Source organism: Aspergillus welwitschiae, assembly GCF_003344945.1.
Source record: "Aspergillus welwitschiae strain CBS 139.54b unplaced genomic scaffold BDQ94scaffold_64, whole genome shotgun sequence".
Lineage (NCBI taxonomy): Eukaryota > Fungi > Ascomycota > Eurotiomycetes > Eurotiales > Aspergillaceae > Aspergillus > Aspergillus welwitschiae.
In genome coordinates this window covers 45,239-71,471 of record NW_020798758.1, presented here as the reverse complement: position 1 = coordinate 71,471, position 26,233 = coordinate 45,239, and the positions used below count along the sequence as shown (strand labels likewise).

Genomic DNA, 26,233 nt, shown 5'->3' with positions numbered 1-26,233 from the left:
CTAGCTTTATCGTTTATTAGAAAATTGTTTCGGAATCTAGTTCGGATGGCGAGTCGGACGCTAATTCGGAAATTGCTTCGGACAATGGCCTTTGCTGATGGACTGGAGGGCCCCCCACCGTATCCACAAAGCTAGTCAAAGGCTTGTTCCTTATGAAGTCAATGTGTTGATGGACGCATGACTGGGTATATGTCTGCTGATTGAAAGTTGGACGGCTCATAAAAAGCTATTGTTAAGTTGAGAGGAGGTTCCTCCTAGTCTGGAACCACATGGACGGCAGCCCGCTAATGATTGGTGACTGGACGATCACCACCAGGGCCCCGTTCGCTTTTCTGGTGGCCGCCAGCTTTCCATGCTCTACTTTCACTACCCGGTATCAGGACTAGGGGGCTTTCACGCGGCAGCTGCATTGTCCTCCTTGGTCTCCTTGTGGCTCCAGCTGTAGTATATAGTGGAGTAGAATGGCACCGATGGCTGCCCTTGGACCTCGACGACCTCTTCAACACCTAGACTCCCAAGTCCAGTCATACAAGATGCTTCAATGGAGCTCGCGCTGCCTTCCTGGGTTTAGCTTTCTGCTACTGATAGCCCTTCTCCACCTGGCCTTCTTCGATAATGCGGACTGGAACCTCAGGAAAAGTCAGAGGCCATCGCCACCTAGGAAACCGGTTCATGATCCTAACCGTGTACTGACCTTGGCGCAAGCCTTGTTCGCCATATACACTGTGGTAATTCACCTGAACATGTTTTCCTTCACACTCCGACTTACATGGTCGCTGTTCTGGGTGACGAGGCGAACGCGGCAGGTTTTTCAAAGGCGCATCGGGTCCAATGCGAGCAAACTGGACACTACAGGCGACACCCTCCTGGATTTCAGCACCTTGCAGGGCTCAGCCAATGAACAGATCTTACCAGACTCACGGAGTATAGACATAATTCATGCCATTATTGTCCCCAACTACCGTGAGGACGTGGACACACTTCGGACTACTCTAAACGTATTGGCAAGCCATCCACATGCAAGATTTCACTATGAGGTCCGGCCTAGTCTGGAATGTGGTCGCCGTTGAATGATGCTTACTCGTACTAGATCTACCTTGCCATGGAGGAGAAAGAGACAAACGCAGTCGAAAAGGCAATGAAGCTAGCCGCCACGTTCGACGCCTCGTTCCGCACCATTCAAACCACCTTTCACCCTTCTGGAATTGACGGTGAGATTACCGGCAAGGGTTCCAACGTAGCATATGCGGCACGTCATATTGTCAGTGTCCATCATAAGGCCCTGCGAGTGGAAACTTGTGATGTTATTATCACAGTCATAGATGGTACGCCAATCTCCCATTCACTCCCTCTTCCAGCATAGTTACTGACCCAGGGGTAAAGCCGATACCCATCTTTCCAGGGATTACTTCACCGAGATACAGCGCATTCGTGACTTGGATCTTCTTAAGGCTGAGCGTACCCTATACTGCTGTCCCATCATATTTGATCGAAATTCACTTGAAAGTCCCGTCCTGGTGCGATGTGCCGATCTCCTTTGGGGATTCGCCGGCTTATCCACCATGTACCCAGGGACCATGCTTGCTATTCCCACGTCAGTTTACTCGTTACCGCTATCCCTAGCAGAAAAGGTTGGGGGATGGGATAGCGATCCAACGGCGATTGGAGAGGACATGCACATGCTGCTGAAGTGCTACTTTGAGACTTCGGGTAACTTGATAACACAGGCCATCTATGTCCCCGCCAGTCAGTGTAATGTTTCGAGCGACGCTCGCCGAGGATGGCGGTTCTACCTAGATACATGCGTTGCTCGATACAGACAAGCGCTGCGACACATGTGGGGGGCTCTAGATTCAGGATATGCGGTACGACGGACGATGGGCCATCTGCGCTTCCGACGTTGCTTTGTCCTGCGGCCACGCCAGCTAGCTCTCACCCACCTCCTCTGGGAGGCCCATTTCCTGCCCTGTCATGTCACGATCCTTCTGGTGTTCTCCATGTTCTACACACTATGCAACCCCAGTGGTCATATGCACCCGACCTTGGCATTCGCATTCAACTTCACCAATACCCTTCGTACTTGCTCGTTCGTCGGCATGAACTTGGCTATCTCGCTATACGACCGCTGGCATCAGATCTGTGTTGACCGGCGCATGCAGGACATGCATGCCGCTCAAATCCCTGGCACTGGCTGCTCGCGACGCAAGTGGTACATGCCGCAGTGTCTGCTAGACCGAGTTATCTTTCCCATTTCCGGCACACTGTATGGCGCCATCCCCACGTTACAGGCCGCTTTCTCGCATTTTTGGACTGATCGGCTGGAGTACCAGGTGAGTAAAAAGCCTAGCTTTGAGCACGATTCCGCGGCCGAAGCGCCGATCTGGGCACCGGTCCATGTTCAAGTTGCTAATGAGTGTGCTTGACTTTTCCCATTGTCTTTCTATCTTGGTGCAAATGCTCTGATTGGACGGTGGCAGGTTGAAGTTGTTCTTCTTAACATGGTGGCGTCTTTACATAGTGCTCTCGACCGACACAGACACATCTAATATCAACTAGTAATATAGAGATAGCTACCACTGTGAAAAACAGTCGACTACTTGGCACGAAAATACCACCGAATAGTAGTAGTAGTAGTATATTTGATGATACAACCCTAATAAATCTATACCTTGACTACTATGTTAGAGTTAGCATAGACACAATTAGATCGACCAGCTGATCCAGTCACGGTCCCGCTGATCACTACGACTTGCAAGACTTTCTTGGTTCTTCCGCCCGCGCGAACCAACCGCAACGATGCTGGCGACCACACGTCGCATCCCGAGCAATCGAGTCGTCTGGATAGTAGTACGCTTCTAGAGGAACCTTGTCAATCCATTTTAACTTACTACGAGCGCCGGTCAACCCTGACCTGGGTAACTAGACATCTAGTTCTGATCGCTCAACCATGGATGGGATTTACTCTTCTGCCACACCGAGTGACAATGTCCGAGTGTTTCGGGCTAGGCTCCCCACGTGCGTCGGCCGAGCATTTATAGCATCAGTCACTTTGGAGGTAGAGGATATTGTTGCCTAGTGTGTTCTTACTAGGGTTTGGGTTCCGGGTGGTTGGGTTGTAGATTGGGATCGTCATTGATCTGGTCGGTTGGAGAAGTGAGCGATATAAGAAAATTCCACTGTGCCCAACGTCCTCTAGTCGCCGACGACTGGGCGATATTGGGCTAGGTCAGAGACGGGATGACTTAAAAATTTTCGACATTTGCTAGAGCATCCTCGAAGTAGAAAACATGCAGGTGAATATGCTAGCGCAGAGACTGGCTTTTCTTGCCGTTAGCGAGGCCTTTCCGTAGCGTGCTCTGGAAGCAATTTGGAATGCACGTGGGCTGCGCGATACGCACTACACGATAAAAGCTGGAGGAATGTAAATAGTGGTGGTTATTCCTGGGTTAGTAACTAGCATATCTTCAGTTAAGACAGAACTTATACGATTCACTACTTTTTTTCCTTGCCCTTTTAGTGCTGCCTGTAGCGGAGACTTATTCTAATCACTCAGACACCATCCACTGCCCGCTTAGATTTGACTGGTCATCCCCGTCCAGGGTGTGATGTGGATCAGCTTGATTGGAAAGTAATACCTCATTATGATACATGATCATGTACTAGGCTTGATGCTTAAAATACTGAGCTCATCAATGGCCCTAGGAAGGTTGAACACTACCAGACAATATAGTTGGTGGAAGACCGCCGGACTAGACATTGGCTTTCTACCAATCTCGATAGGCTCTGGGATATTGTATAGCTTAGAGGCTTCAATCGCTATAAATCCATAGTCTTCTACAAGAAGCGCGGTGATTTAATGCTTCGGTACAGAAGCTCTCGCGTGCGTTGTGTGAAGCGAACATACTTGGCAATTGTGACAGCCACCGCTCACCAGGTTAGACTGATAATCGGAAACAAAAACTCTAGAACTCTACATGCGACCAGAATATAACCTCCGTTGTAATTTTGCATAGAACCTCGCCTTGTCAGAAACTGGTTTACTGTTCAATGCCAATGTCTGTATCGACTCACATTTAGGGACGAGGCCGTTGAGTTCTCTATGGGAAACTCTTGGATCTATTTTCTAACTCGATCACAAAGACATTGATGAATAGCAACAATGAGAAAAGAATGCACAGTAACCCTGCGTTACGGGGAAACAAGTGTTTCCACAGCTGTCGGCGAGATGCTTCCATGTCATTTTCTGATGAAATTCTGGTGAAGCGCACTGACATGGTGTTCTTAATTGAACAGTGTACTACTCTCTTCGTTTCTGTCCCTCTGATTTCTGATTAAGCGTGAAGGTGCTCCTAATTAAACGTTTTCTTTGTTTCTGTCTGAACAACCTAATGGCAAGCTTATGTGTCTCGGCTCGGCTTTCCGGGTCTTGGTTAGACGCCTATCATGTGCTTTGATGCAATGTGCTAAATTAGCTCGCTGATAAGACACCTTTGAGACAAGGCTGACACAGAACACCAACGCAGATATTTGTCTTCGGCCTTCTTTCACTCTCTTTTTCCATTGTAGTGCGACAGAAATTCCTCACACTTGCATTGCAATGGGTTCTTTAGAGAAAGGAACGAGTAGTAACTCAGCACCTGCAAGACAATATCATCTGTTATCGTTACCTGCAGAGGTCCGACTCCTAATTCACGAAGCAGTATTTGATCATCGTGTTTGCCCTATTGAGCGAAAGCCAATTACAGTTCAGTGTAAGGTCTCGAAGTGTTCCTTGAAGATACAGCGAATCCCCATGCGGCATCATTCATCAATCATATCCGAAACCTGCGACCACCCAGAATGTGTGACAACACAGCAAAAGATCCTCCAATCTGATCGGTACACGGGTATCGCACCTCAAATCGCATCTCAAGGCTATCCTTGTCCGCAGGATCTTGCGAGAAATTCGATGAATCTTTCTTTCCTTCTCACCTGCCGGCAGATCTACTATGAAGCCCGACATTTACCCTATATGCGCACTATATTCTTCACACAGGAAGTTGGAAGTTTCTCCAATTTTTCTTTCTGTTTACGACGCTGGCAAGTTCAATCGATACAATATCTTAACATACGCGTTCCACCGGAGCAAGGGATGGACACACACCTCGCTGAATGGAATGAGACCTTTTCGTTGATCAGTCTCGGTTTCTCCAATCTCGCTGCCATCTCTATCCAGATTTATCTTCATTTCCCTGTGCAGGCGGTACGAGACACTTTTTGGGATGGTGGCCTCCTCGAGCTCTGCCGCCTAAAATGTCTCCGGGGCATGAAGCTCTCCATTTTCGTGTTTGACCCTGCGTGGCAAACCACCAGAGACCCCGTGGCCTTCTTCACATACGCGGCCGGCTCATTGCCCGATTTCATGGATGAGACCACAGACAGGAACAAACAACTGCCATCCCTCTTGCCATCGTCATTGCCACCCCATCAAGCACCACAACACATCTGTTTCCACTGTGCGCGCGACAAACTCAGGGATCAGGTCCAACAGGACACATCCATCAGCCAGGAGTGGGCATCCCCTGACTCCTACCACAGTGGCCGGCTCTTCTTCCGCTTTGCTCCCAATGTTTTCCCGCTCTACGTCCGCAGCCTGATCCACACCCTCCCCAGCCGGTGGCCGCATCGAACCCATGCGGACATCCGGCGCGAGGATCGCTTGCATACAAATAAAACTGACTACGCGTACGTCTATCTCGACGGCGGGTCGGATCCAGAGCACACTCGATACCCAATCTGGAGCAGGAGCATAACGAGGAGTATATTGCACAAGGACTAGCAGCATTGCGGCTGTCCCGCGAGAGGCTCCGGCGTTCTTTCGCTTCTTCTTCTCCTTCTTTATCTGTCCGGTACCGGCAGCGAGAGGATGATGGCGCTCGACGATCATCGCGATCTTCCAATACCCAGGAGCAAAGGAAAGAGCCTTGGCATCAACGATCTGAGGCTATAGTACCAAATACTCGACGCTGGTCTAGTCCGGTTGTTCCAGAAGATTCCCCTAGTCGTCTAGCGGTGGCATCCGCAGAGAATGAAAGTCCGGGCGATTGGAGACGGCAACTCACAGAGGAAGCATTTGCGCCATTCATTGAATCGTTTCCTATGGCACTTCGTTGATATATTGAAAACTCGGCTTGTTAGCAGGGGGCCTCATCCTCACCCATCAGACGGATATGTGGAAAAGTGGCTTTATCTCGCCGCGAGATAATGATCCTCATATCCGAGGTCTGTGTCGGGCGGAAATGGACGCCAGCTCAGATCTCCCTTGATTTCCTGGGTTTCTCATTTGATTTCGTTCATTTTCCGTGCGGGGGGTGGGAGGGAAGAGTAGTGAAACGAAGAAGGGATAAAGCGGGAGGAGAACTACAGGTTACAGGTAACATAGCCTTCATTCATGCTGTAGGCTACCAAATATCATGACCTACCAGCTTCGGGCTAGTAATATGGACGTGTGAACTTTCTTTTTCTTTTTCACTTTTAGGAGACCAAAAGCTTCATGCTAAAGAATTTTTGTGTTGTTGTTCATGTTGACCTCACGAGGATCAAATTAGATTTACAACGAATGCATGTGAATCTCATCCAACCTTGGCTGGCAGAACATTGTACATGCAATCTCGATGCAAGATCAGTATTGTACTAAAAGGTAAGTACAACCCGATTTCACCCAAAGAAAATGACACTTTACTGTGTGGGCAAAACAAAAGTCTGGTTGGCATTTACCGACTGTTCTTGTGAAGTGTCAATTGAATGGTTTCTCGTAATGTCGTAGAGTGGGTTAACACCAGTTGACGACTTGGCAGGATTCCCTATCATCCTACATAGATTCTCGATTGGCCAGATAGGAACTGTTTAATATCAACGACCCGCCCTTGGCTTCTTATCATCATCGTATTCCGGCCATGAACGCATGCTGGGCGTCGGGTAATTTTATTTCCATCTTCGCCTCTTCCGGGACGGGGACATTTTAAAGAACTACCTATGCTCGTGTCAATGGAAAGAAATGAACTGTGAGGACTTAGGTTTGACGAGTAGATTGCACCACAAACAGGATCGAAACCAAGGTTTTGATGCTGGACAACCTGTGAGGGGTAAGCCACTAATCCTCCGAAGTGGACTAGTGATGTCTTAGTGTTGGAAAGGTTTTGCAGAGAGGGTGGGGTTGCGCGGCCGGGAAATTCCCTCGGATTTAATCAGTCCCTTCCATCTTATCTGATCATCTGATTATCCCTAAGCCCCCCATTCCCCCGATTCTTTTTTCTTTGAACGTCTTTATTTTGAGTACGCACCACCGGTCTCATACCCAATTTACATACCAATCTTGACAAAAATTGCTGAACTGCGACTTCATGGCCAGTGAAGGCCTTCCCAAGAGTCCGGATCTGTCCGATCCCGAGACTCAGTACATCTTGGAGGGCAATGCCAGATTTCGCCGGCTAGGATGGAAACGCCTCACAGTTATTTCCATAGTGGAGGCCATTGCTCTTGGGAGCTTGGGCTTGCCTTCTGCCTTCGCGACTCTGGGCATGGTTGCCGGTGTCATCCTCACGATCGGTATCGGACTGGTAGCCATGTACGCGGGCTATAACATTGGCCAAGTGAAGTTGAAGTACCCTGAGGTTGGGCACTACGCGGATGTCGGTCAGCTTTTGCTGGGAAATATCGGAGGCAAAATATTCGTGGGCAGTTTTGTCGCCCTACTGGTCTTTGTTATCGGGTCTCACTGCTTGACGGGCGCAATTGCATTCCAGACCATCACCGAAAGCAGCGTGTGTTCAGTGGTTTTCAGTGTTGTCTCCGCTGCCATTCTGATGATCCTCGCCATTCCTCCGTCCTTTGCCGAGATTGCCATTCTTGGTTATATTGATTTTGCTTCAATCATCCTGGCAATCGGCATCACTATGATTGCTACAGGCATCCAAAGCTCCAGTTCCACTGGTACCTTCTCCGCCGATCATATCCCGTGGTCGGCATGGCCCATGGCTGGGATCACATTCTCGCAGGCGATTGTGGCCACCAATAATATTGTCTTTGCTTATTCTTTCGCTGGCTGCCTGCCTTCGTTCATGGAAGATATGCATACCCCGGAGGACTACGTCAAAACCCTTTGGTGGCTAGGCGGCATTCAAATTGTCATATATACCTTGACAGGATCGCTTATCTACGCATTCGTGGGCCAGGGGGTGCAATCACCCGCGCTGCTATCAGCCGGACCAGTCATATCAAGAGTGGTTTTCGGCATAGCCCTGCCAGTTATCTTCATCTCTGGCTCCATCAACGTGACAGTCGTCTGCCGATACATTCACGGCAAGTTCTACCATGACTCGGCCGCCCGCTTCATCAACACCCGTAAAGGCTGGATGACTTGGTTGGCTCTTATATCCCTTATTACTGCTCTCGCTTGGGTCATTGCAGAGGCTATTCCGATTTTCTCGGAGCTGCTTTCCATCATCTCGGCGCTTTTTGTGTCCGGTCTGTCGTTTTACATTCCTCCGGTGATGTGGTTTGTGCTGCTGAGGGATGGGGCTTGGTACGAGAAACACAATCTAAAGCCTGCGATTTGTAATCTGGTGGTCTTTATTGTCGGTGTGATTGTTTTCGGTTGTGGTACTTACTCGAGCATTGCAGAGCTGGTAGGTGGATTCCTTGCGGACATGAAAGATCTCATGCTAACGTGATAATCATAGGTCAATGAGTTTCGGTCGGGGGAGATAAGTAAACCTTTCACGTGCTAGGACATTTGGACCTACGATATGATTATGCATTGTGATATACCGTGAGAGACAGATGCTACTGTCTGTTCACGCTGGTCGGCCACCTATATTGTCTATAGTTTGTCATGTTGGGAGAAAATAGATTAGACCATTAAGACGAATGCACGGTGTGTATATATTACATGATACCATATCCGCTATAACTGCCCCTTCTAGGGAAATTGGCATCAAAGTTGCCATTAGTTATGTGTTTGAATTCCCCACGAAACCAGAGCGAAAAGGAATAAATGCTTTATCTGTCAGAATGTCAATGTATAATTGTGAGTGGGTATAAGGATGAAAGACGCCGTTTTGCAATGAAAGGTTTTCCTGTCCGCAAAGGTCGGAACTTTTAGTTTTGTCGGGATATACTTTGGCTGTAGGTGCCGTGTAAAAGGTGTTTTTGAATAGCAGCTCGCTTGGAGTGACAAAATGAGTTAGATAACAACAGCGATAAATCTAAGAATTGCTTGCTTATGCACGTCCGGACATATTTTTTTTAACAGTATACAGTATGCAGTATGCAGCCTTAGCGATGAGGCATCGAGCGGCTCAGTAGGGGATACGGCGGGAAAGACTCGACAACAGATTAGGAATTTAGCAACCAAGTATCCTCGATAATACTTCGAGGGTTGTAGCCTAAAGGAACAGATGTTCATAGACGCCTGATTCCCATACGGCTCAAGGCATCCGATCTGAGGTTATATTGCGTTCCTTAGGCAGATATGGATTGCCTACGGTCGGACATTCAGGCAAATCTCCGACCACGGCTGTACACTTAGCAGACATGTTCAGCCTCATGCGCCCCACGACACGAGAACAATTCCACTGCCGAGCCAAGCATCTTCACAGTCATAGTTGACGGGGAATCCGACTGGACATGTTTCACTGTAGACCCAGTTGGGCACAACACTACCTATGCACTAAGCACGTTGAAGCAGGCATCACCGCGCCCTCTGCAGGCAGCATCACCGGATGCCTCGGTGTCCAGGCCAGGGTCCAAAGCAAATAGTGCTTACTTCCATGGTGGGAATCGCCTCAAACCTTGCACCTAACCATGGGACGTCGCGAAAGGGGAAGTTTCCTTTGGGAGCCAAATTGACGGATCGAGCCGTCGAATTCGCCCCATCCAAATTAAACGAACCACCAATACGCGCTGGTCCCTGAACGGCCCCCACGAGCTTCAGTATGGGTCTTTTGCCTATTCAGGAACTCACCTAGCTCAGGGATTCATGCTAACAGAATCAGGGAATTCATGTTCTAGAGTCGCATTTCTGAGAGCGACTTCGGCCAATACTATGGATCGCATGGATGTTGTATCATGAGCATGGTATAAATATGGCTGTCTGACCCGTCGAGGAATATTAGTACTCCAGGATCAGATTTCCACATCACAAGTACTATCCGCATCATCATCATCACCATGATTCCCGCTATTCTGACTGGAGTTTCCATGCTCGCAGGCTCTGCCTACGCTTCGGCCGTGCAGCCCGTTCGTGCAACCGGAGGATGCGCCAACATCAACTCGTACTACCCGGAGACCGGAACCACCGGCTATTTCATGCTTGTTGCCAGCGACTGCAAGAACATGACGGCTCCGGATCAGGCTTGCCCTATTGAGGGATTTGGTGATACTAGCGTTGTCTTCCGCACTGCTGGAGAGACTGGTATCCACGAGGGATATGTATGTTCATCTCCCCTTTCTTCTTGACCATCATCTATCTAATTAACGATTGACTAATTGTCAATTAGATCGCGATCGGCTCCGAAAACGACGAGGCCAAGAACCCTATCATCTGCGATGACTCCTCTCCTTCTATCCTTAACGGTCTTGTTGAGACCGGCGTGAGCGGATACAGCTACCAGCCCTTGAACATCAGCTCTATCCCCTATACCGCTCTCTTGATGTGGGGATTGCCTGAGGAGGCGTCCGTCCCGGTCGACTTCTACCACCACTATGTAAACGGCACGCAGCAGGATGGGCTGTTCATTGGCGCCAACAATGTCACTACTTGGGCTATTAAGGAGTACTCTGATTCTGGTTCCAAGTTGCCGTACTGGTTGTTCCGGTTGTTGGGGCCCGACAGTGAGGATCCCATCACCGGTGCAGCGTTGGAGGAGGGTGAGTTGGTTACCTATATTAAGGTTAGGTATTAACTGAGGATTTGCAATTGGGATCTGTGCCTGCAGAAAATGGATTAGCTGTGGAAAGGGATATAGATTCCCTGCTCTGTGAATGGATAACGAAAATACCCGCAGACGGGTCAATCAATATGTTGAACAGGCACCCACCAGTTCCCTCGATTAAACTTTTTTGTTCTTTCCCAGATTGCTTCTGCGGATGTAGATCAGTAGTGGAGCAGACACATCGCATGCGGCATTGCATCACGCATGAACATTTTCTCGATCTCGTGGTTGACACCTGCGGCAATCGGATCGATCGGAGTTCGCATCTACGCCGCGGCGGTTCTTTTCGATCGCTTCGGAACGCGATGAGAGGTTGCCTTTGCTACCTGTCTTCAGGGGATACCGTCGTAAATAGCAGCGATCTTTGGATATGTCGTGTCTGCGATATACCGGTATGCTGTATAAATGGGGGGTAATTGTCATGGCTCCTGGAGATCGGGTATGCGACAGTCATAGACTCAGTCACAGCGCCAGACATGGACCACTTCGACGCAGACTCGCTGCGATCCTACCCATCCACTGTCGCATTGGATAACTTCCCTCCCTCAAACGCGATTTCGCCATGGCGATCATCTTCCTCTTCCGCTCCCACCGTTGAAGACGAATCGCGAGAGGGGCACAGGCGACGGCCCAGCGAGATCCTCCTCGGATTCCCCCGCCCTCCTAGCCGTGCACATGTCGCAACGAAAACTCTCATCTCGAGGCCGTCTGTCAAGACGCTTCGTAGGAATTTTATGATTCACGAGCTGCCTCTTCTTCAACAGCCTAACCCGTACTATGACGAATCTGAAGAGTTCAATCCTGTCTATGACCCTGGCTTATCCTATGATCTGATTGCACCATCGCACGATACGGACGAAGCTCCGCCGCTTCATGACCTTGAGCGTCTCGCTGATCTCGTATTCTCATCGGAGCATATGCTTACCGTTCTGAACAACCCGCGCTATCTTGCGCAATTTCGCGAATTTCTGCTTGAGGAGCGTCCCCGCTCTCTCCATCGGTTGACTTATTATTTGACGGGGCGCAAGGCTCTCAAGGCAATCGACTACGCGAACGGCTTGGTGCGATGCGTCGTCGATGATGCTCAGCCGAAATCATCAACGTCGGGGTTGTTAGGACAGAAGATCGGAGAAATCGCCCATCCGGCACTGCAACAACGAGTACAGGAGGCTCTCAAGGTACTCACTGACGAGGAACTCCCTGCATTTATTACCTCGCGCTGCATCGGCATTACCAGCCGGGTAGTGGAGGAAAGGGTCAGGGGGACCTTACCGAAAAGATTTCAAAGAACAGACGAGGAGAAGGGGTTGGCGGAGGTATTCTGTCTTACGGATCCATCGAGGCGGGACAATCCGATAGTTTTTGCTTCGGAGGGTGAGTAGATTCCTCTTCTTGCTGAGTGTGTGCTCTTTTGCTGATATTTGTTGGTTGTGGCGGGGCGCAGAATTCCATCGCACGACACAGTATGGAATGGACTACGTGCTTGGTCGGAATTGCCGGTTTTTGCAGGGACCAAAGACAAATGCGAATAGTGTGAGGAGAATTAGGGAGGCGATAGAAGCGGGGAGGCATCATTCAGAGTTGTTTCTGAATTAGTGAGTTGGTCTGCACCCATACTGCGATCATTCGCTGACAGTCGAACGATGTAGCCGTCGGGATGGCTCACCATTTATGAATCTCCTCCAATGTGCTCCACTATGCGACAGCCATGGCAGAGTGAGGTACTTTATTGGTGCTCAGATCGATGTTAGTGGATTGGTTATGGACGGCGTCCAGATGGAATCGCTGCGAGATTTGCAACAGCAACAGATGAGAGATGGTGTTGAAGTGACAGATGCACCCCTTGGGATCCAGAAAGACGAGTTTCGTGATTTGAGTGAGCTATTCAGTCCACGCGAGTTGAAGGTCACCCAAGATATTGGAGGAAGTCTCTTCCAGCCAGTGACTTCTCCGGCATTGCGCAATAGCTCCCGGACAAAGTGGTCTGTTGCCGATGGCGAGGATTCTGTTGAGCCGAAGGCGAAAAGAGAGACAAGCATCATGACAGGTACAGCGTTGGTGGGCGCTTACGAGAATGTAAGTATCCCTCACCTAATATGGGGCAGAGGGCTAACTCTTACAGTATCTTCTCGTCCGACCTTATCCATCCCTAAGGATATTGTTTACTTCGCCGTCGCTTCAAATTCCTGGAATACTACAGTCCTCTTTCCTCTCTAGAATTGGGAGCAGTGCAGCAGTCAGGGATGAATTGCTGCATGCATTAATGAGCGGACGGAGCGTCACGGCGAGAATCAAATGGTTGACGAGATATAATGCACAGGGGAGGGATAGATGGGTTCATTGCACGCCGCTGCTGGCAAGTAATGGGGAGGTGGGAGTTTGGATGGTGGTCGTTGTAGACGATGATGAGTGACATTAACCGTCACTATGTTCGTGAATTGCACATGGGCACATCTGAGTAATAGTGAATATAGAGATAAAACTGATCACGTGCTCATGAAAGCGTGATTCCCATCGATAACATGTGTGACTTTCGAAATTCTTCTCATTCCTCATTCAGTCCATAAATCATATCCAAGACTGCATATCTTTACCATCTATTGTTATCTACCGAGCAAGCAATCCCTCCACCTCCTCATCCTCTCCCTCTCCACCCCTCACCATATCCTCTGAAATCTTGAGTCCCTCTTTCCTTCCCTTCTCCGCATCCACCATCCACACCAGAGGAATAGGCAACACAATCAACACCGCAATGAAGAAGAACCCACTCCTCACCTGTCCTGTCGCATCAATAAGCACCCCGACAATTGCAGGTCCGATAAACGAGCTCCCCTTGTCTGTCGCAGCGTAAAGTGCATAGAACGCAGCTTCCATACCAGGAGGAATCAACAACCCAAAGAAACTCCGACAATACGAGGACAACCCGCCGGAAACAACGCCATGCACGATGGCAAGCGGGTAAATTTCCCATGGCTGCTGCAGTCCGATCACGCCCCAATTCTTAAATAGGGGAATGTATGCAAGCATACCGTAAAGGGGAATGAGCTCGAACAACGCAATGCAGACCATGATGGTGTGGTTGGACTTGAGGCCGAAGTACCGGGAAACAATAGGCCACAGGAACGCTCCTGCCATGCCGGACAATGTCGCAGTAATGGAAAGGAGGGCAACCATGGTTGTGCTCATTTTGAGTTCGGTGCGGGCGAACAGGATCGCTGTTCCCGAGACGGTGGCCATTGCGTCTGACAGGAGGAACCACGCCACGAGGAAAACGATCACTTCGCGAAGTTTGAGGGCTATTTTGACCGTTTTCCACAGTGACTTCCACGCGAAGGCGACGAGGTGAAGCCAGATGCGCCAGCGCGGTTGGTGGCTACTCGCGCCGGTTGAAGTAGACTCGAGGGGTGGACCGGGACGGTTGCGCAGCCAGCGCCGGCTCACCATGGTGAAGCTGAACCACCAAATGCCGACTAGCAGGAGCACGAAGCGCAAAGGGAGCGTGCCAGAGGCTTTGGAGATCGAAGTTTTGGACAGAGTGAAGAGGAGCAAGATGCTAAGGATTTGGACAAATACTGCTGCGCAGTAGCCCAGACCAACGCCCTTGGAGGAAATCTTGGTGGACAGCTGCAATTCTGGGGAGGAAGTGCCTGTTGCGCCGCCTAAGCCGAGCCCGGTCGGAGGGCGATGGGTTGGTTCGTCCCTGTCAAAGGATGTGCGGGCATGCACGTATTCAGCTTCTGGATCCAGCCGATGCAGTTCGGCGGCAGATTCCTTGTTGCTGTTCTGAATGGATGGGTCACTTGCGACGAGCACTGGTAGGAACGAGTTCAGTACGACAAAGGATGACCCGAGACAGACGACTCCAACGACAACCAAGAGCGCGCCCAGCACGAATACTGGGGGCGCGATGAAAACAAACAGCATGCTTGTTGCTGATCCAATAAATCCAAATGTGACGAGAAGGGTCTTGCGGTTGTTCTCTATATTGCATTCTCAGTATTGCTTTATGAAACAATAGGGCAACAGGTCATACCATAGTCTGCCAATGCGCTGAACGAGATTAGAGTCAACGCCTGCACCAGAACCGCCAGAGAGAAGGTATACATGGCGAAACTGGCCGTGTTGATCTCTAATCCCATCAGTCCAACCACACACTGCTCATTGGTGTCATCGCGGCGGAACATGGCTGGTGAAGATTCCTTGGGCGCGGAGGGCGAGTCGGGACCGACGCACGGCAGATGGCTGCTTTGGAGGAACCCGCGCTCACGGGCCAATTGCTCCAGTGTGAGGGGAAGGAATGAGCCTATACAAGATCTTTAGCATCGCAGATACCGGATTGGATTCAAGGAAGGCATCACACACCTACGCCGCATACCGCAAACACTTCAGCAGCGATACCATAGGCGTACCATCCCCAGATTTCCTGGCGGCTGGTGGGTGTTGTATCCTCGCCGGGATAGCGCGGCGCGCGGGCCTGGCCATCCTCATCCGGAGGAGAGGCCGGCGGAGATGCAAAAGCCATCAGAGGAAGCGGGAATGAAGAGCAGGGGACCAGAGGAACTTCACAGCAGGTCCATCAAGGGAGAAAACACGATCGAAGTCACATTCGGAGGTCTCGGAGACCTGCGGAGATGAGACCAGCCAGTGTTGTGCTGCTGACTCAGCCAGAGAATGTGCACAACTCACACTAATGCACGCTACGTCATGGGATCCACTTGGACTGTTCTTATCAGAGCAACTGATCCGATCGATTGATATCGGCTTGGCTTGCCGGCTTCACATCTTTTCATGTGCCCTCACTAGATTCCATGTCAGGTGGGTATATCCTTGTGCTTGTGCCCATGCCTGATCGTGAAATCTGCTGCCATGCTACATGTTTCTACAACATCGTTGCCTTCTTCCGGGCTCTCTTGTTCATCCAGTGAATCATCCTCTCACGGCTTTAGCCCCTTTAAGGCGCGGGCCATTATTTCCTGGGCTTGAGAGTATGACTGGCAGACGGCTATTAAATTGGCAAAAGGTAACACTAGACTGTTGCTATTTCTATGGAAATGTCGCTTAGTCTAGTGCAGCCGGCCACGGGCCGGTTCAGGTGCTTTTCCTCAACTGCGTTGAGCCCTTCCCTGTCAACAACACGTCGATTGTTTCTTCCTCATCTTCTACTCCTCTCCTTCTTCTTCCTCTATCACCACCCTCCAGACACGTACTGTCTTTCTAAATATTCCTTGTTTCGAACACTCTCTTTGATCGTACAAAACCTTTCACAAGTGCTTACCACCCGTCGAGGGTTGCTGGCGCCATGTTCTCAGTTTTCCTCCTCTATTTGCAGCTTTTGCTGTTCAAAATTCTGTACTACATCCGCGGCCATGACAAGAACCTTATCACCAAGTCCGCTGCTTTTGCTCACTTATCTGAGCCCAACATGAAGCTCGAGGCTCCGGAGTGCGGGTTACCCGGATGTAGCCTCCTCGAACATCACACTTATCTCGACCTCGAAAAAGGAGGAAGATTTCCTCACCTTCGCTGGACGATGCCTCGTTCCGGTGAAGCCAAAGAGTTTGTGCTGATTTGTGAGGATCCCGACGTCCCTATCCCGTCTATGGTTTTTGTCCACGGCCTGTTCTTCGAGATTCCACCTACTTGCTTTGTCGCATATGATGACGACGTTGACAAGAATCCTAATATGCCTGGCCGCGTCACCTTTGCTGGTTGGAGATACGTGCCTAACCTGCTGGGCTCTTCCTACATTGGTGCCTCGCCTCCTTACGGCCACGGATACCATCGCTACATCTTCACCATCGTGGCGCTGAGCGAGCCCCTCGACATTGCTCAGCCTGACAAAGCGACCATCTCAGTTATCAAGGAAGCCATGGTTGGAAAAGTGATCGGCTGGGGCGAATGGTTGGGCACCTTTCAGCGCCACACGCCTCGCTAACTCGCAAAGCTGCCCCTTTGCCATGTCTCTTCGGTTTGTCTCTTAATGCGAGTTCTTACTTTCGACACGCCTTTGGTTCACGCCTAGGATTGATTACGGACAGCTCGTTGGGATGAGATCTGGATAGGATGTGGCGGATGCATTGGCCTTCCTCGGACTGGTCTTCCTTGGAGTGGTCTTCTCTGAACTGGTCTTGTGACTGGTCCTCGTGTGTTTTTCCCTTTCCGATTCTGTTATTGACTTGATTTTGTGTCGCGACTCGTCGTCGTGTGTTGTTTTTTCCTCCTTCTCTAGTTATGTTCTCGACTTTATGTTTCTCGTGACTGATCACTCGTATGTTGTTTTGTCTTACTTCATATGATGCTGGTCTTAGTACCAGTTCAATGATCGGATTGAGCTAACGCGTCGAAACCCAATCTAATTTATCAACTTGCCTGGTCTCACATAGTATATAGGGTACGCCTTGTCCTCGCCCATCGACCCTCGTCGTCGTCCTTCACGCCCCTGGACGAATCAGTATTAGCCACTACCGCGAGCCTAGAACGTATAAGCGACCCACCAGAGCTATCCTCAACCTGCTTCATAAACAACGCGAACCTCTGCATGGTGGCCTCAACCGACGACTCACACGCCCGTAGCGTTGCGGGGCCCGAACATCGTCCCCCTCCAACCGCCTCTTTCCCCAACGACACGAATATTTTTTGCAATGTTTCCAACACTTCCAAGATTTTCATTAAGTTCCTCCCCAGTAGCGTTTTTACCATCATCACCGATTCCTTTTCGTCCAGCTCTATCTGTCCCAACACTGTCTTACTCCTCATACAGATGAACTGCGACAACGGCTCCTCGAACGCCAACATTGCCGGGTCGAACAGCATGTTCCCCCTCGTAATGTTATATGCTATGCATACTGCTTCAAACAGGGAGAGACATTGCTCTGCTAATGCTGGTAGCATCACATATGATGAGTGTGGGCTTTTCCGACAATCTTGGCATTGGAGTACATCCTTGCCGTGTGTGTATACCCTTTGGACAATGTCAAGGACTGTGCCGAGTTCAACAACGGGTTGGACAGTACGGAGCTCAGTAATTATCTGAATCCCGTTGATAGAGCAGGGGCAGTTGGTAGTGGACGGTTCCATTATGCTTCCGTGCTGGGGCATTTGGTACTCCGTTGGCCTTGCTGGCGTGGCTTTCTTGTCGATGGTGAGTCTTATCCTCGCTTCAAATGCTGTGTGATGGAGGGCTTGGGATATGACTCAATCTAGCTTCATACTTGCCTTCACGTGTCGTTCCATTCAAGTACAACCTCGGTGGGTGTGATTCATGGCAGCCTCACATTTCCGATTAACCTTGAAGGATTTGGCTTTGTTGGTCCAGAATATCTGGACAGCCTGTTCGTCGTGGAACATGTTGTCATTCGACCCGCCGTGGGTTGCACAGATATCGTTGTGACCGGCAGGCTGGTCGACGTATAGCAATGTGGTTTGAATGAACGCGAGAAGCAGATCTTCGCTTTAGCAATAAATTGAAGCCAGTACTGATTGTATTCTGATTTTAGGAGAGACGAGACATCAGAAGGGGGCTATAGGTCAGAATGGTTTTTGAAGAACATGAGTATTTGAATCAAACTAATCACTACAGAGTTGCTGAACTATTAACGGCATTCCTATCGCCTACACCCTGGTCATCCTCTTCATCTGCAGCATGACCTCCTCTAATCTCCTCTCAGTCTCTCTAGTCAATGATATGCGAGCCGATGACTCCTGCGTATAGAGATTTATTCTTTTGACCGTCGACAACAGATCTGATAACTGGCTGTACAAGATCTGCAGGATACAAAAGAATTTGTCACCAGACTGGACGCAGAACTTGCCGACAACCAATGGACACGCATCAATTTGACTCCTGAAATGCAGTCCACCACTCCGATACCGTCTTGCCATATTTCCTGGAACATCTTGCTTGCAGTCCGGCAGCATATGCTCATGGTACCCGTTGTACAGGAGTCTCTGCGTATGCCCGGCCTCCCCGGTCGTTATGGCCTCTAAATTAGTCATTAGACTGTCGATATTAACAACGACGACCATGAGTATATCCTTTTTCGTGATGCAGCAGACGCAACATTTGAGAATTGTGTCGGATACATTCAGCAGCATACGCTGACAATGAAGAATATGGTCAATCGACATATACGGTCCCATTCGTATCGCGATCGACATCTGCCTGAACGATTCCTGGATCGTGTACTCATGACACTGAAATTGATATGCGTGTGGTGCTAGCACGGCTGATACGGGCATCATCTCACCCGCAGGGAGGCCATACAGGTATGGCCTCTTTGTCATCTTAGCTTGAGCAAATGCATTTGTCTCAGTGGCTGTCTGTCTGGTCGGGAAATTATCCATGGCCGAGAACGGCAACGACCAAGCCAGCGGATCCTCTATCAAATATTTTGCCTCCGACGGAGCATCCATGATGCCAATCTTATTATCCAAGGTCGTGGGTGTGATGAGTGGTGTATCCTGAATAAAGCCTCTCGAAATATGCTTCGGGTCTACTGGAGTACGACCGCCAGTACTTTCAGGCTTGACACTGCTCACAATTGAATCCAGGAGTAAACCTTCCGGCGCGAGATCGACCGGCGGGTTGGCAATGAACTCTTGCACCCAGCTATCGGAGAATAAGTCGAAGCCACTATCCGCGACTGTTTCAATCAACATCACACGGCTATATAGTAACAGGCACAAGAGCGACACTTACATAGAGCCGTGGGAGTAGCCCCATCCAAGAAGCAATCTCCCGGTAAACTAGATACCGGATCTATCGCACCAACAGGATCCAAGAGACTCTGACTCCCACCTGCCTTGTCCAAGAGCAGGAGAGTATCATCCAACACTGTCTCTTGCTCATCCTCCAGCTTCATCCTTCTCTTTCTGCTGTTGCTGCTGCTGTTGTTATTGCCGTGACTGTTCCTGGAACAATTCCGCGCTCGCGAGTCTTGCTTACTAGGCCCGTCTAGAAATTCACGATCTCGACGATAATCGCTCTCATCGTCGGCATCTTTCTTCTTCGCTGGTCGCCCTAAGCGTCGCGATATACTGTAGACACAGTCGATGTTGTGCTTCTGACACCGTCGACAGGCTGGCTTCTCATGACTGCAGCGGATCTTGGCTTGTTGGCAGGCATTGCAGGTGGAGCGGACTTTGACGCTTTTGGGAAGGGGGTGGGGATGGTCATTCATCTTGAATAGACGTAGGTAGCTTGCCTGAATAGACTGAAACCCAGTAGATTACAGCACTAAGGCAGACGAATAAACACATTCCAATTCCCTCCGGGGGTACACTACTATTTGTACTATATAAATAGTATACAGCACCCAGTACTACGAATCACAGCAAACCCAACCCAGCACAGTATAAACTCCATAGACAGTATAGACCGCCACGCCATGCCACGCCACGCCACGCCATGCACACGCCCTACCACACAGCAACAAGTTCCCACACAGTAAGCAACCCGTTCGAACGGACGGGTGATAGTCGGTAAGGTTACATGGAGAGGAATCTTCACGTTCCACGCAACCTACTACTACCACACCTAGTCTACTACCCACATCTACCTCCTATTTCTACCGCTAAGGCTGAGCCTGAAGCAATTTACTGTCTGCCCAGAAATCCAGAATCTGAGTTCCTTGTCCTACGTCCTTAGTATCTTCTGCGTGATGGTGATTGGAGAGACATGCTTCCCCGACGGCTGGCTTTGTCTGGACTGAATTGAACTAGAGTGTGCAGCGGTGTAGTATATGCTTGTCATAAGTCCTGTTCAGCTTTGGCCGCTGCTGATAATTGGACATGGCCTAATGAGGCAGGTCTATCCCCTTGTGTTACGTGAATGGTTTACAGATATGGTAGATGGTTCGTGCGTTTTGATTCATTCACAAGAAAGAAAGAAGGTTTACCCATACCACCTTGTTGGGTCAGTTGGATTTAGGCTATACTTAGTGCTAGCTGGGCTTGGGCCTGGACCTGGCTTTTCTTCTTGGTCATTGCTCGTCGCTGGTGTGATGTCTGTGGGGGAGTCGATGGCTGTATGTGTAGGTGTAGTAGCAGTTGCAGGAATACTGCTACTGCTGCTGCTCCTGCTGCTCCTGCTGCTAATATCACATTTAATCCACCTCACCGAAGTCGTCAGAGCCATACTCATACTCGTAGACGTACTCACCCCTCTCTCGCTCCCACTCCCAGTAGGCAAAGAAACCTTATTCCTAACATAAAACCGATTCCCTGCTACGGGCGCCCCCAACCCCGCTGCATCGGCAAAGAGGTTCATGTCGAATCCTGCTCGTGTCTCTGCTGTGGGTGGGAATACGTGCTCGAAACATTCGGGGGAGATGTAAGCGGGTGGTTGGGTGTGCAGAAGGTAAAGGTATCGGTGGTGGCAGTTTGGCGGGGGTTTGGGGGGCGATGTAGGTTGCTCGTTTTCTGCGTGGGTTGCATAGGTTGGGGATAATTGTGCTGCTGTTGTTGCTGAAGGAGGTGAAGAGAACGTCGAGGTCGAGAAAGAGGATGGTGTAGGTTTGGGTTGGGGGAGGTGGAGGGTGCTGAGGATTGGGAGGGGTTTCGTGTCTATCATCCGCTATATTAGTTAAATGTGTCAGAAGAAAGGAGGTGATAGGGAGACTGTATAACTAGTATTTGGAGAGTGTCGCCGGGGCGGATCCACGGGGTGTTGGGATACTGGAGATGGAGTGTCTGGGAATAGTGTGGAAGGGGATCGATGCAGAGGAGAAATACGCGGGAGGGAATGTATGTGGACTTTTGAATGATGGTCTTTATGATTTCTATCATCGTGAGCTTTAGTGTAACAGGACGGTGAATATTGTTGACCGGTAAATATTGCAATTCAGTCTCACTATCACGATTCTGCTAGCGGTCCATATTTGTCATCTGCACATCTCCATGCCATCCTCTTCACATACACCCACCCCAACAGCGGACACACTACTTCCCCTACCATTCCTCCCAGCATCCCGTATATCTATCCAGTTCTCCAGTGTACTGTGACTGGATACACTAGTCCAGTCGCCGCTGCTCCCAGAAAGCAATGCACCAGGTTATTCGCTGCCGTGGCCGTGGCGGGCGTAGCGTAGTACAAATCTAAAGTCAGGATTCTCATTATATTGTAGGCAACTGTAATGGAGAAGCTTATGGCGAAAATGGGGACAAGAGCGTGGGAGAAACTCGGCATGGCTAGGCTCATGAGCATGGCATAGCTCAGTATGGACAAGGCTGCGAGAAGCTATAATGTCAGTCAACAGCATCGTCTTGGGGATGTTAAGGAACGAGAGGTAATACCGTCAGAGAAAGACAAATTTGGTTAGGGCCCGCTCGATTAGAAAGGGCCCGTGTTGGTATGCTTGACGAATCGGGGACTCAAACTGCCCCTGTAGACGCTGGTAATTCCAGTCAAGCAGGAGTTTGCTGATAGTTGTGCTAAGAAGGTATCATACGCCAGCAGGTACGAAGACCAGCCCAATGGCGAAATCGTTCAAATGGTATGTCTCTTTAATTTGAGATGGAATCCCAGCGGTGACAGCGTACTGGCTTGCGAAGAGAAGGCCGTTGTACGGCAAGACAGGCCCGGTGGGGTGGTGCAAGAAAAGACGCAGCGTGGAAAACGGTGAAACTGGGAGATTTCTGGCCCTCTGTACATGTAGTCGCAGGTGCTGGCATATGCCATGTCAATACCATGCCAGGCCAGATTGAATTCAGGCCTGTGGGGGAAGGGAGCCATCACCTACGATATTGCGACAGGTTTCCGGAAGAGGAGGAAGTGAGGGGCAAAAGCTACCCCAGATGTGATTGCAAGAAACCAGAATTGCCTTTCAGCCGAGTTACTGGCTTAGAAGTCCCCCAAGAAGGGTCCAATAGATGGAGCGAGCATGATCCCCAGAGATGTGATGTTCATATAAGGCCCGCGCTCGGCGGAAATATAACGTCTGCAGCCACAGCAGAAGCGAGCGCGACGGTGCCGCTGCTACCACAGCTCTGAATGGCGCGGAGAATCAGCAGTGCTGGGCAGCCGTGCTGCATGGCCAGAGCAATGTTACCTGCGATCTGGATGGCAAAACAAAGAATATAGGCAGGTCAGCGGCCGGTTTGGTCGGCGAAGGAGCCCGTAGAGGTCGAAGCGAGACCTTGACATAGCTGGCTCGATCAGTGCGACTGGTAATGAAGAGGCAGGCGCGGCAGTTAAAATGATGAGCTGTTTCTGGCCAATCGTGAAGACACAGTATGGCTTCTTTGCTGGCTGGTCAGCCGGCAGGGCAGTAGCGCCGGTGGCAGGCTGGCTAGCTGCCATGAGAGTTGCTTGACCTTGCTGACTGTTTGACATCATGCTCGACTCTATTACCGAAGCCATACAATTCCAGCCAAGAATACACTACTTCGAAATCAATATTGCGTGCTCGTGAAAGTCATAAGTTGCTCATCACCTAATGTAGCATCCAACCATACTTACATCCCCGGCGGAACTCCTCCCTCTGCCTCCCCCGTGTAGATGTGGGATGGCCGCGACAACTTGCCGCGCATCACTGTAGGCTGTTAGAAAGTCCCGATATCCTACCGTCACATCACTGCTTACACATGTACTCCCGCCAATGCGTCATAATTCCCATGATCCGCTGGGCCAACATAGCCACTGGGATGATCTTCGGGTAGAAGCCACTACTCGTGTCAGTATCTGGTCCAATCGAGCAATGTCATTCTTCGGGCGCCGTACATGGCTGTAAAGACAAAATTTCCGTAAAAGTCACCGTTCACGTACAGCCCCCGCTCTTTGAAGTAGGCATCAGTTGGACAAACTCTCTCCAATCGCTCGGCTGGTTTGATGGGATTGTCGGCAGACAAATCCAGATCCTCCAGTATGGATTGGATTTGCGGCACTCACGGATTAATGCCTTTGTACGAGCGATAGCCATGCCCAAACACCTTCACATGTCCCTGCTTCACTCTCTGGATATATCCTGGTATATTTCTGGGTATCCAAGATCTTTCAAAGTTCTCTTGGCAGAATTCGTGGCACGGAAATGCAGCCGTCCCCACGACAAGCCTATGGAGGTGATCAAAGAGGAGATAGGATCCGTCAAGGATGATGCTGTGGCCAGGGCAGAGAAGACTGTAAATGCCACTCCGTGATCCGAGTTGAGAATAACAAACTGCCGGAAGCAGGACAGCTTGACACGATCTGGCCGACCTGTCCTTGGGTCCACAAGTCCAGCCATCACAAAAGACTTTTCATAGTATGATCTCCCCCTCGTCGGCGGCGTAAATCGTAGACACTTTCGGTGACTATTCGCGAGGCCAGATACCACAGCATAGGCTGCCACAGTTCGGATCATTACACGGTCGGTATCTTCAGGACTTTTTCAATACATATTAGCATCATGCGATGCTGGAATCATGTCAGGATGGCTGGCTAGACAAGCAGAAAGGCCAGCAACCATGAGCGGCAGCGGCGACGAGGTGCTTCTAGACAGCCAATCCATTAGCAATGGCAGGCGCAGATCACATTTACTTACGGATGGGTCCAAACCGTTCTCTGCACATCATCTGGCACGGCTAGCATGGCTTCTGTCAATTCGTGGCTCAAACCATCCATGTGCGGCACCGTCGGATAAGACCCAGAAACAAGGAGATGCAGTACGTCCTCGAGGTCGATTTCACTGAGTTGCTCCAAACTGTGGCCGCCGAAAAGAAGCAAGCTCCTTTCAAGATCCCTAGAATAGTCAGATTGTTCCGCCACTGCAGTGGACCTCGCACGAGAAACTTATGGCCGTCTCCACAACAGTAGTGTTTCTCAACCCAGGTCATGTACCCTGAGGCCACCCGCGACCTGATCTGCGCGGTCGGTTCCCGTTCCTGTGGCTCTGATCTTCGTGAAGTCCACGGCTGAGACCGCCTTTCTTTGAATTGGGATCTCGTATTGCGCATCGGTGCGCGTGTCTTTGACATAAGTATCTCGGAGGACAGTGGATTGACGATGTTCCGTAGCGGGTTAGCTAGTTGGGCTCTGTTGTATAGATGCACCGCAATGTAGGCGATACCATCATTCAATTTAAGATCGCCTAAGACTGCGGCATAATGTCCCGGTGGTTAGCGGATGTCCACAGTAGCAGAGTGTTTCGGGTTTCCAAGACTTTCGATTGTGTTGCTTGACAATGTTGCTTCCCAAGTATCGACCGTCAGCAAAATCCCAAGATTTCGTGCTGCTTACTCGGCTTCTTGCGGAGTAATTTTCTCGCGTGTATGGCAATTAGCTATGGTGTACCATGTTCAATCCGCCGTGGCACGTCTTTTTCAATCGCCGCTGAACACTGCCTCTTGACATCGGTAGCCATATCTGACCCTCTACATGCCTCAGCGATCAAAAAATATTGGTCAAAATGAGTAATATTCCAAGAAACGATAGTTGATTCAGGTGAATACATCATTAACTACATTGCATAATATTCGTCATATCATAGCATGCCTTGTGAACCCTCCATTCGGTGTTTGCTCACTCAGGCATATGCTTGAAAGGCTTAGCTAGGTGCTCCTGGCAGAAAGGAAGCTTGCCAACGGTCCAGATCTCGGTGTCCTAGAACGAATTCAGATCAGCATGGGGGCTATTCCACGGGATCGCAGCACATACTGGCTTGAGGGTTTTCTTGATCTCCGTGTCCAAAGTACCAGCTTTCAGGGCGATAATTTCTGGGGCCGCGTCGGGATCGTGTGCGATGGGAGAGCCACATTCCGAACAGAATAGACGGTGCACCGCATTGCCGGAGGATCCCGTTCCAGACCACTTCTTGAGAGGTCCATTGACAGTCAGTTTGTCCTTGGGGACAACAGCAACTAGAGCTGTTGGGAAGGTTAGTAACCATGGTACGGCCATGCTTAGTTCGAACCGTGGGGGTAAGCCAAGGAGAGCACCTACAGTAGGTTGACCCGCTCTGACGCTGGCAGTCGTCACAATGATCGTACCCCACGAGGAGGGGTGCATCAATGTCCACGGTGTAAGTGACAACCTTGCACAGGCAGTGGCCGGACAAAGGCATTCTGACAATAATTGGATGGGGATCTGGAGGGTGTTGGAGGATGCTGATTGGAGAAGGGGAGACTGAAGGCGACCAAGGTGCTCACGAGATGAGGACCCTCGAGAAAAGTGGAAGACGAGGCGGCGTATTTATAGCTCCCATCTTGCCCCATCCACAATGTGTTGAGATGATTGTCACCCAAGGATCCGGATGGGCGATAGAGAGGAAGAAGCCGTTCTCGTTGAC

At 50.1% G+C, this 26,233-nt stretch overlaps 11 protein-coding genes across 11 annotated transcripts; 5 read left to right on the top strand and 6 right to left on the bottom strand.

Annotated features, from left to right (window-relative positions):
• Positions 1-474: 474 nt before the first annotated feature.
• On the top strand, positions 475-2,423 carry BDQ94DRAFT_185077 (glycosyl transferase family group 2-domain-containing protein; the record flags this gene model as incomplete). Its single annotated transcript, XM_026774787.1, has 3 exons — positions 475-1,037; positions 1,091-1,325; positions 1,384-2,423. The coding sequence occupies exons 1-3, from the start codon at positions 534-536 to the stop codon at positions 2,421-2,423; spliced, it is 1,779 nt and encodes a 592-aa protein (XP_026620282.1). The 5' UTR covers positions 475-533.
• Positions 2,424-5,452: 3,029 nt separating this feature from the next.
• BDQ94DRAFT_175786 (uncharacterized protein) lies at positions 5,453-5,926 on the bottom strand (the record flags this gene model as incomplete). Its single annotated transcript, XM_026772561.1, has 1 exon — positions 5,453-5,926. The coding sequence occupies one exon, from the start codon at positions 5,924-5,926 to the stop codon at positions 5,453-5,455; it is 474 nt and encodes a 157-aa protein (XP_026620281.1).
• Positions 5,867-8,711, top strand: BDQ94DRAFT_185072 (transmembrane amino acid transporter protein-domain-containing protein; the record flags this gene model as incomplete). The annotated part of the gene is made up of 2 exons (XM_026774786.1): positions 5,867-6,219; positions 7,391-8,711. Exons 1-2 carry the CDS (start codon positions 6,068-6,070, stop codon positions 8,709-8,711), a joined length of 1,473 nt encoding a protein of 490 aa, XP_026620280.1. The 5' UTR covers positions 5,867-6,067.
• Positions 8,712-9,859: 1,148 nt separating this feature from the next.
• On the top strand, positions 9,860-11,072 carry BDQ94DRAFT_154285 (uncharacterized protein). Its single transcript, XM_026768276.1, has 2 exons — positions 9,860-10,470; positions 10,539-11,072. The coding sequence occupies exons 1-2, from the start codon at positions 10,210-10,212 to the stop codon at positions 10,941-10,943; spliced, it is 666 nt and encodes a 221-aa protein (XP_026620279.1). The 5' UTR covers positions 9,860-10,209; the 3' UTR covers positions 10,944-11,072.
• A 135-nt stretch (positions 11,073-11,207) lies between these two features.
• Positions 11,208-13,497, top strand: BDQ94DRAFT_185066 (uncharacterized protein). The gene is made up of 4 exons (XM_026774785.1): positions 11,208-12,347; positions 12,418-12,568; positions 12,623-13,049; positions 13,096-13,497. The coding sequence occupies exons 1-4, from the start codon at positions 11,450-11,452 to the stop codon at positions 13,384-13,386; spliced, it is 1,767 nt and encodes a 588-aa protein (XP_026620278.1). The 5' UTR covers positions 11,208-11,449; the 3' UTR covers positions 13,387-13,497.
• Positions 13,304-15,566, bottom strand: BDQ94DRAFT_154282 (MFS transporter). The gene is made up of 3 exons (XM_026768275.1): positions 15,336-15,566; positions 15,007-15,276; positions 13,304-14,953 (listed from the first exon to the last, which is right to left on the bottom strand). Exons 1-3 carry the CDS (start codon positions 15,493-15,495, stop codon positions 13,581-13,583), a joined length of 1,803 nt encoding a protein of 600 aa, XP_026620277.1. The 5' UTR covers positions 15,496-15,566; the 3' UTR covers positions 13,304-13,580.
• A 453-nt stretch (positions 15,567-16,019) lies between these two features.
• On the top strand, positions 16,020-17,128 carry BDQ94DRAFT_118496 (YbhB/YbcL family Raf kinase inhibitor-like protein). Its single transcript, XM_026763716.1, has one exon. It carries the CDS (start codon positions 16,273-16,275, stop codon positions 16,906-16,908), a length of 636 nt encoding a protein of 211 aa, XP_026620276.1. The 5' UTR covers positions 16,020-16,272; the 3' UTR covers positions 16,909-17,128.
• A 220-nt stretch (positions 17,129-17,348) lies between these two features.
• BDQ94DRAFT_163779 (uncharacterized protein) lies at positions 17,349-18,071 on the bottom strand (the record flags this gene model as incomplete). Its single annotated transcript, XM_026769819.1, has 1 exon — positions 17,349-18,071. One exon carries the CDS (start codon positions 18,069-18,071, stop codon positions 17,349-17,351), a length of 723 nt encoding a protein of 240 aa, XP_026620275.1.
• Positions 18,072-18,137: 66 nt separating this feature from the next.
• BDQ94DRAFT_185062 (Zn(II)2Cys6 transcription factor domain-containing protein) lies at positions 18,138-20,152 on the bottom strand (the record flags this gene model as incomplete). Its single annotated transcript, XM_026774784.1, has 2 exons — positions 18,138-19,615; positions 19,672-20,152. 2 exons carry the CDS (start codon positions 20,150-20,152, stop codon positions 18,585-18,587), a joined length of 1,512 nt encoding a protein of 503 aa, XP_026620274.1. The 3' UTR covers positions 18,138-18,584.
• Positions 20,153-23,426: 3,274 nt separating this feature from the next.
• BDQ94DRAFT_175779 (putative citrate synthase) lies at positions 23,427-23,890 on the bottom strand (the record flags this gene model as incomplete). The annotated part of the gene is made up of 4 exons (XM_026772560.1): positions 23,427-23,503; positions 23,554-23,636; positions 23,692-23,746; positions 23,860-23,890. 4 exons carry the CDS (start codon positions 23,888-23,890, stop codon positions 23,427-23,429), a joined length of 246 nt encoding a protein of 81 aa, XP_026620273.1.
• A 74-nt stretch (positions 23,891-23,964) lies between these two features.
• Positions 23,965-26,008, bottom strand: BDQ94DRAFT_163776 (Mss4-like protein; the record flags this gene model as incomplete). The annotated part of the gene is made up of 9 exons (XM_026769818.1): positions 23,965-24,021; positions 24,089-24,260; positions 24,345-24,383; positions 24,491-24,688; positions 24,787-25,042; positions 25,186-25,208; positions 25,472-25,548; positions 25,603-25,811; positions 25,888-26,008. The coding sequence occupies 9 exons, from the start codon at positions 26,006-26,008 to the stop codon at positions 23,965-23,967; spliced, it is 1,152 nt and encodes a 383-aa protein (XP_026620272.1).
• Positions 26,009-26,233: the final 225 nt, after the last annotated feature.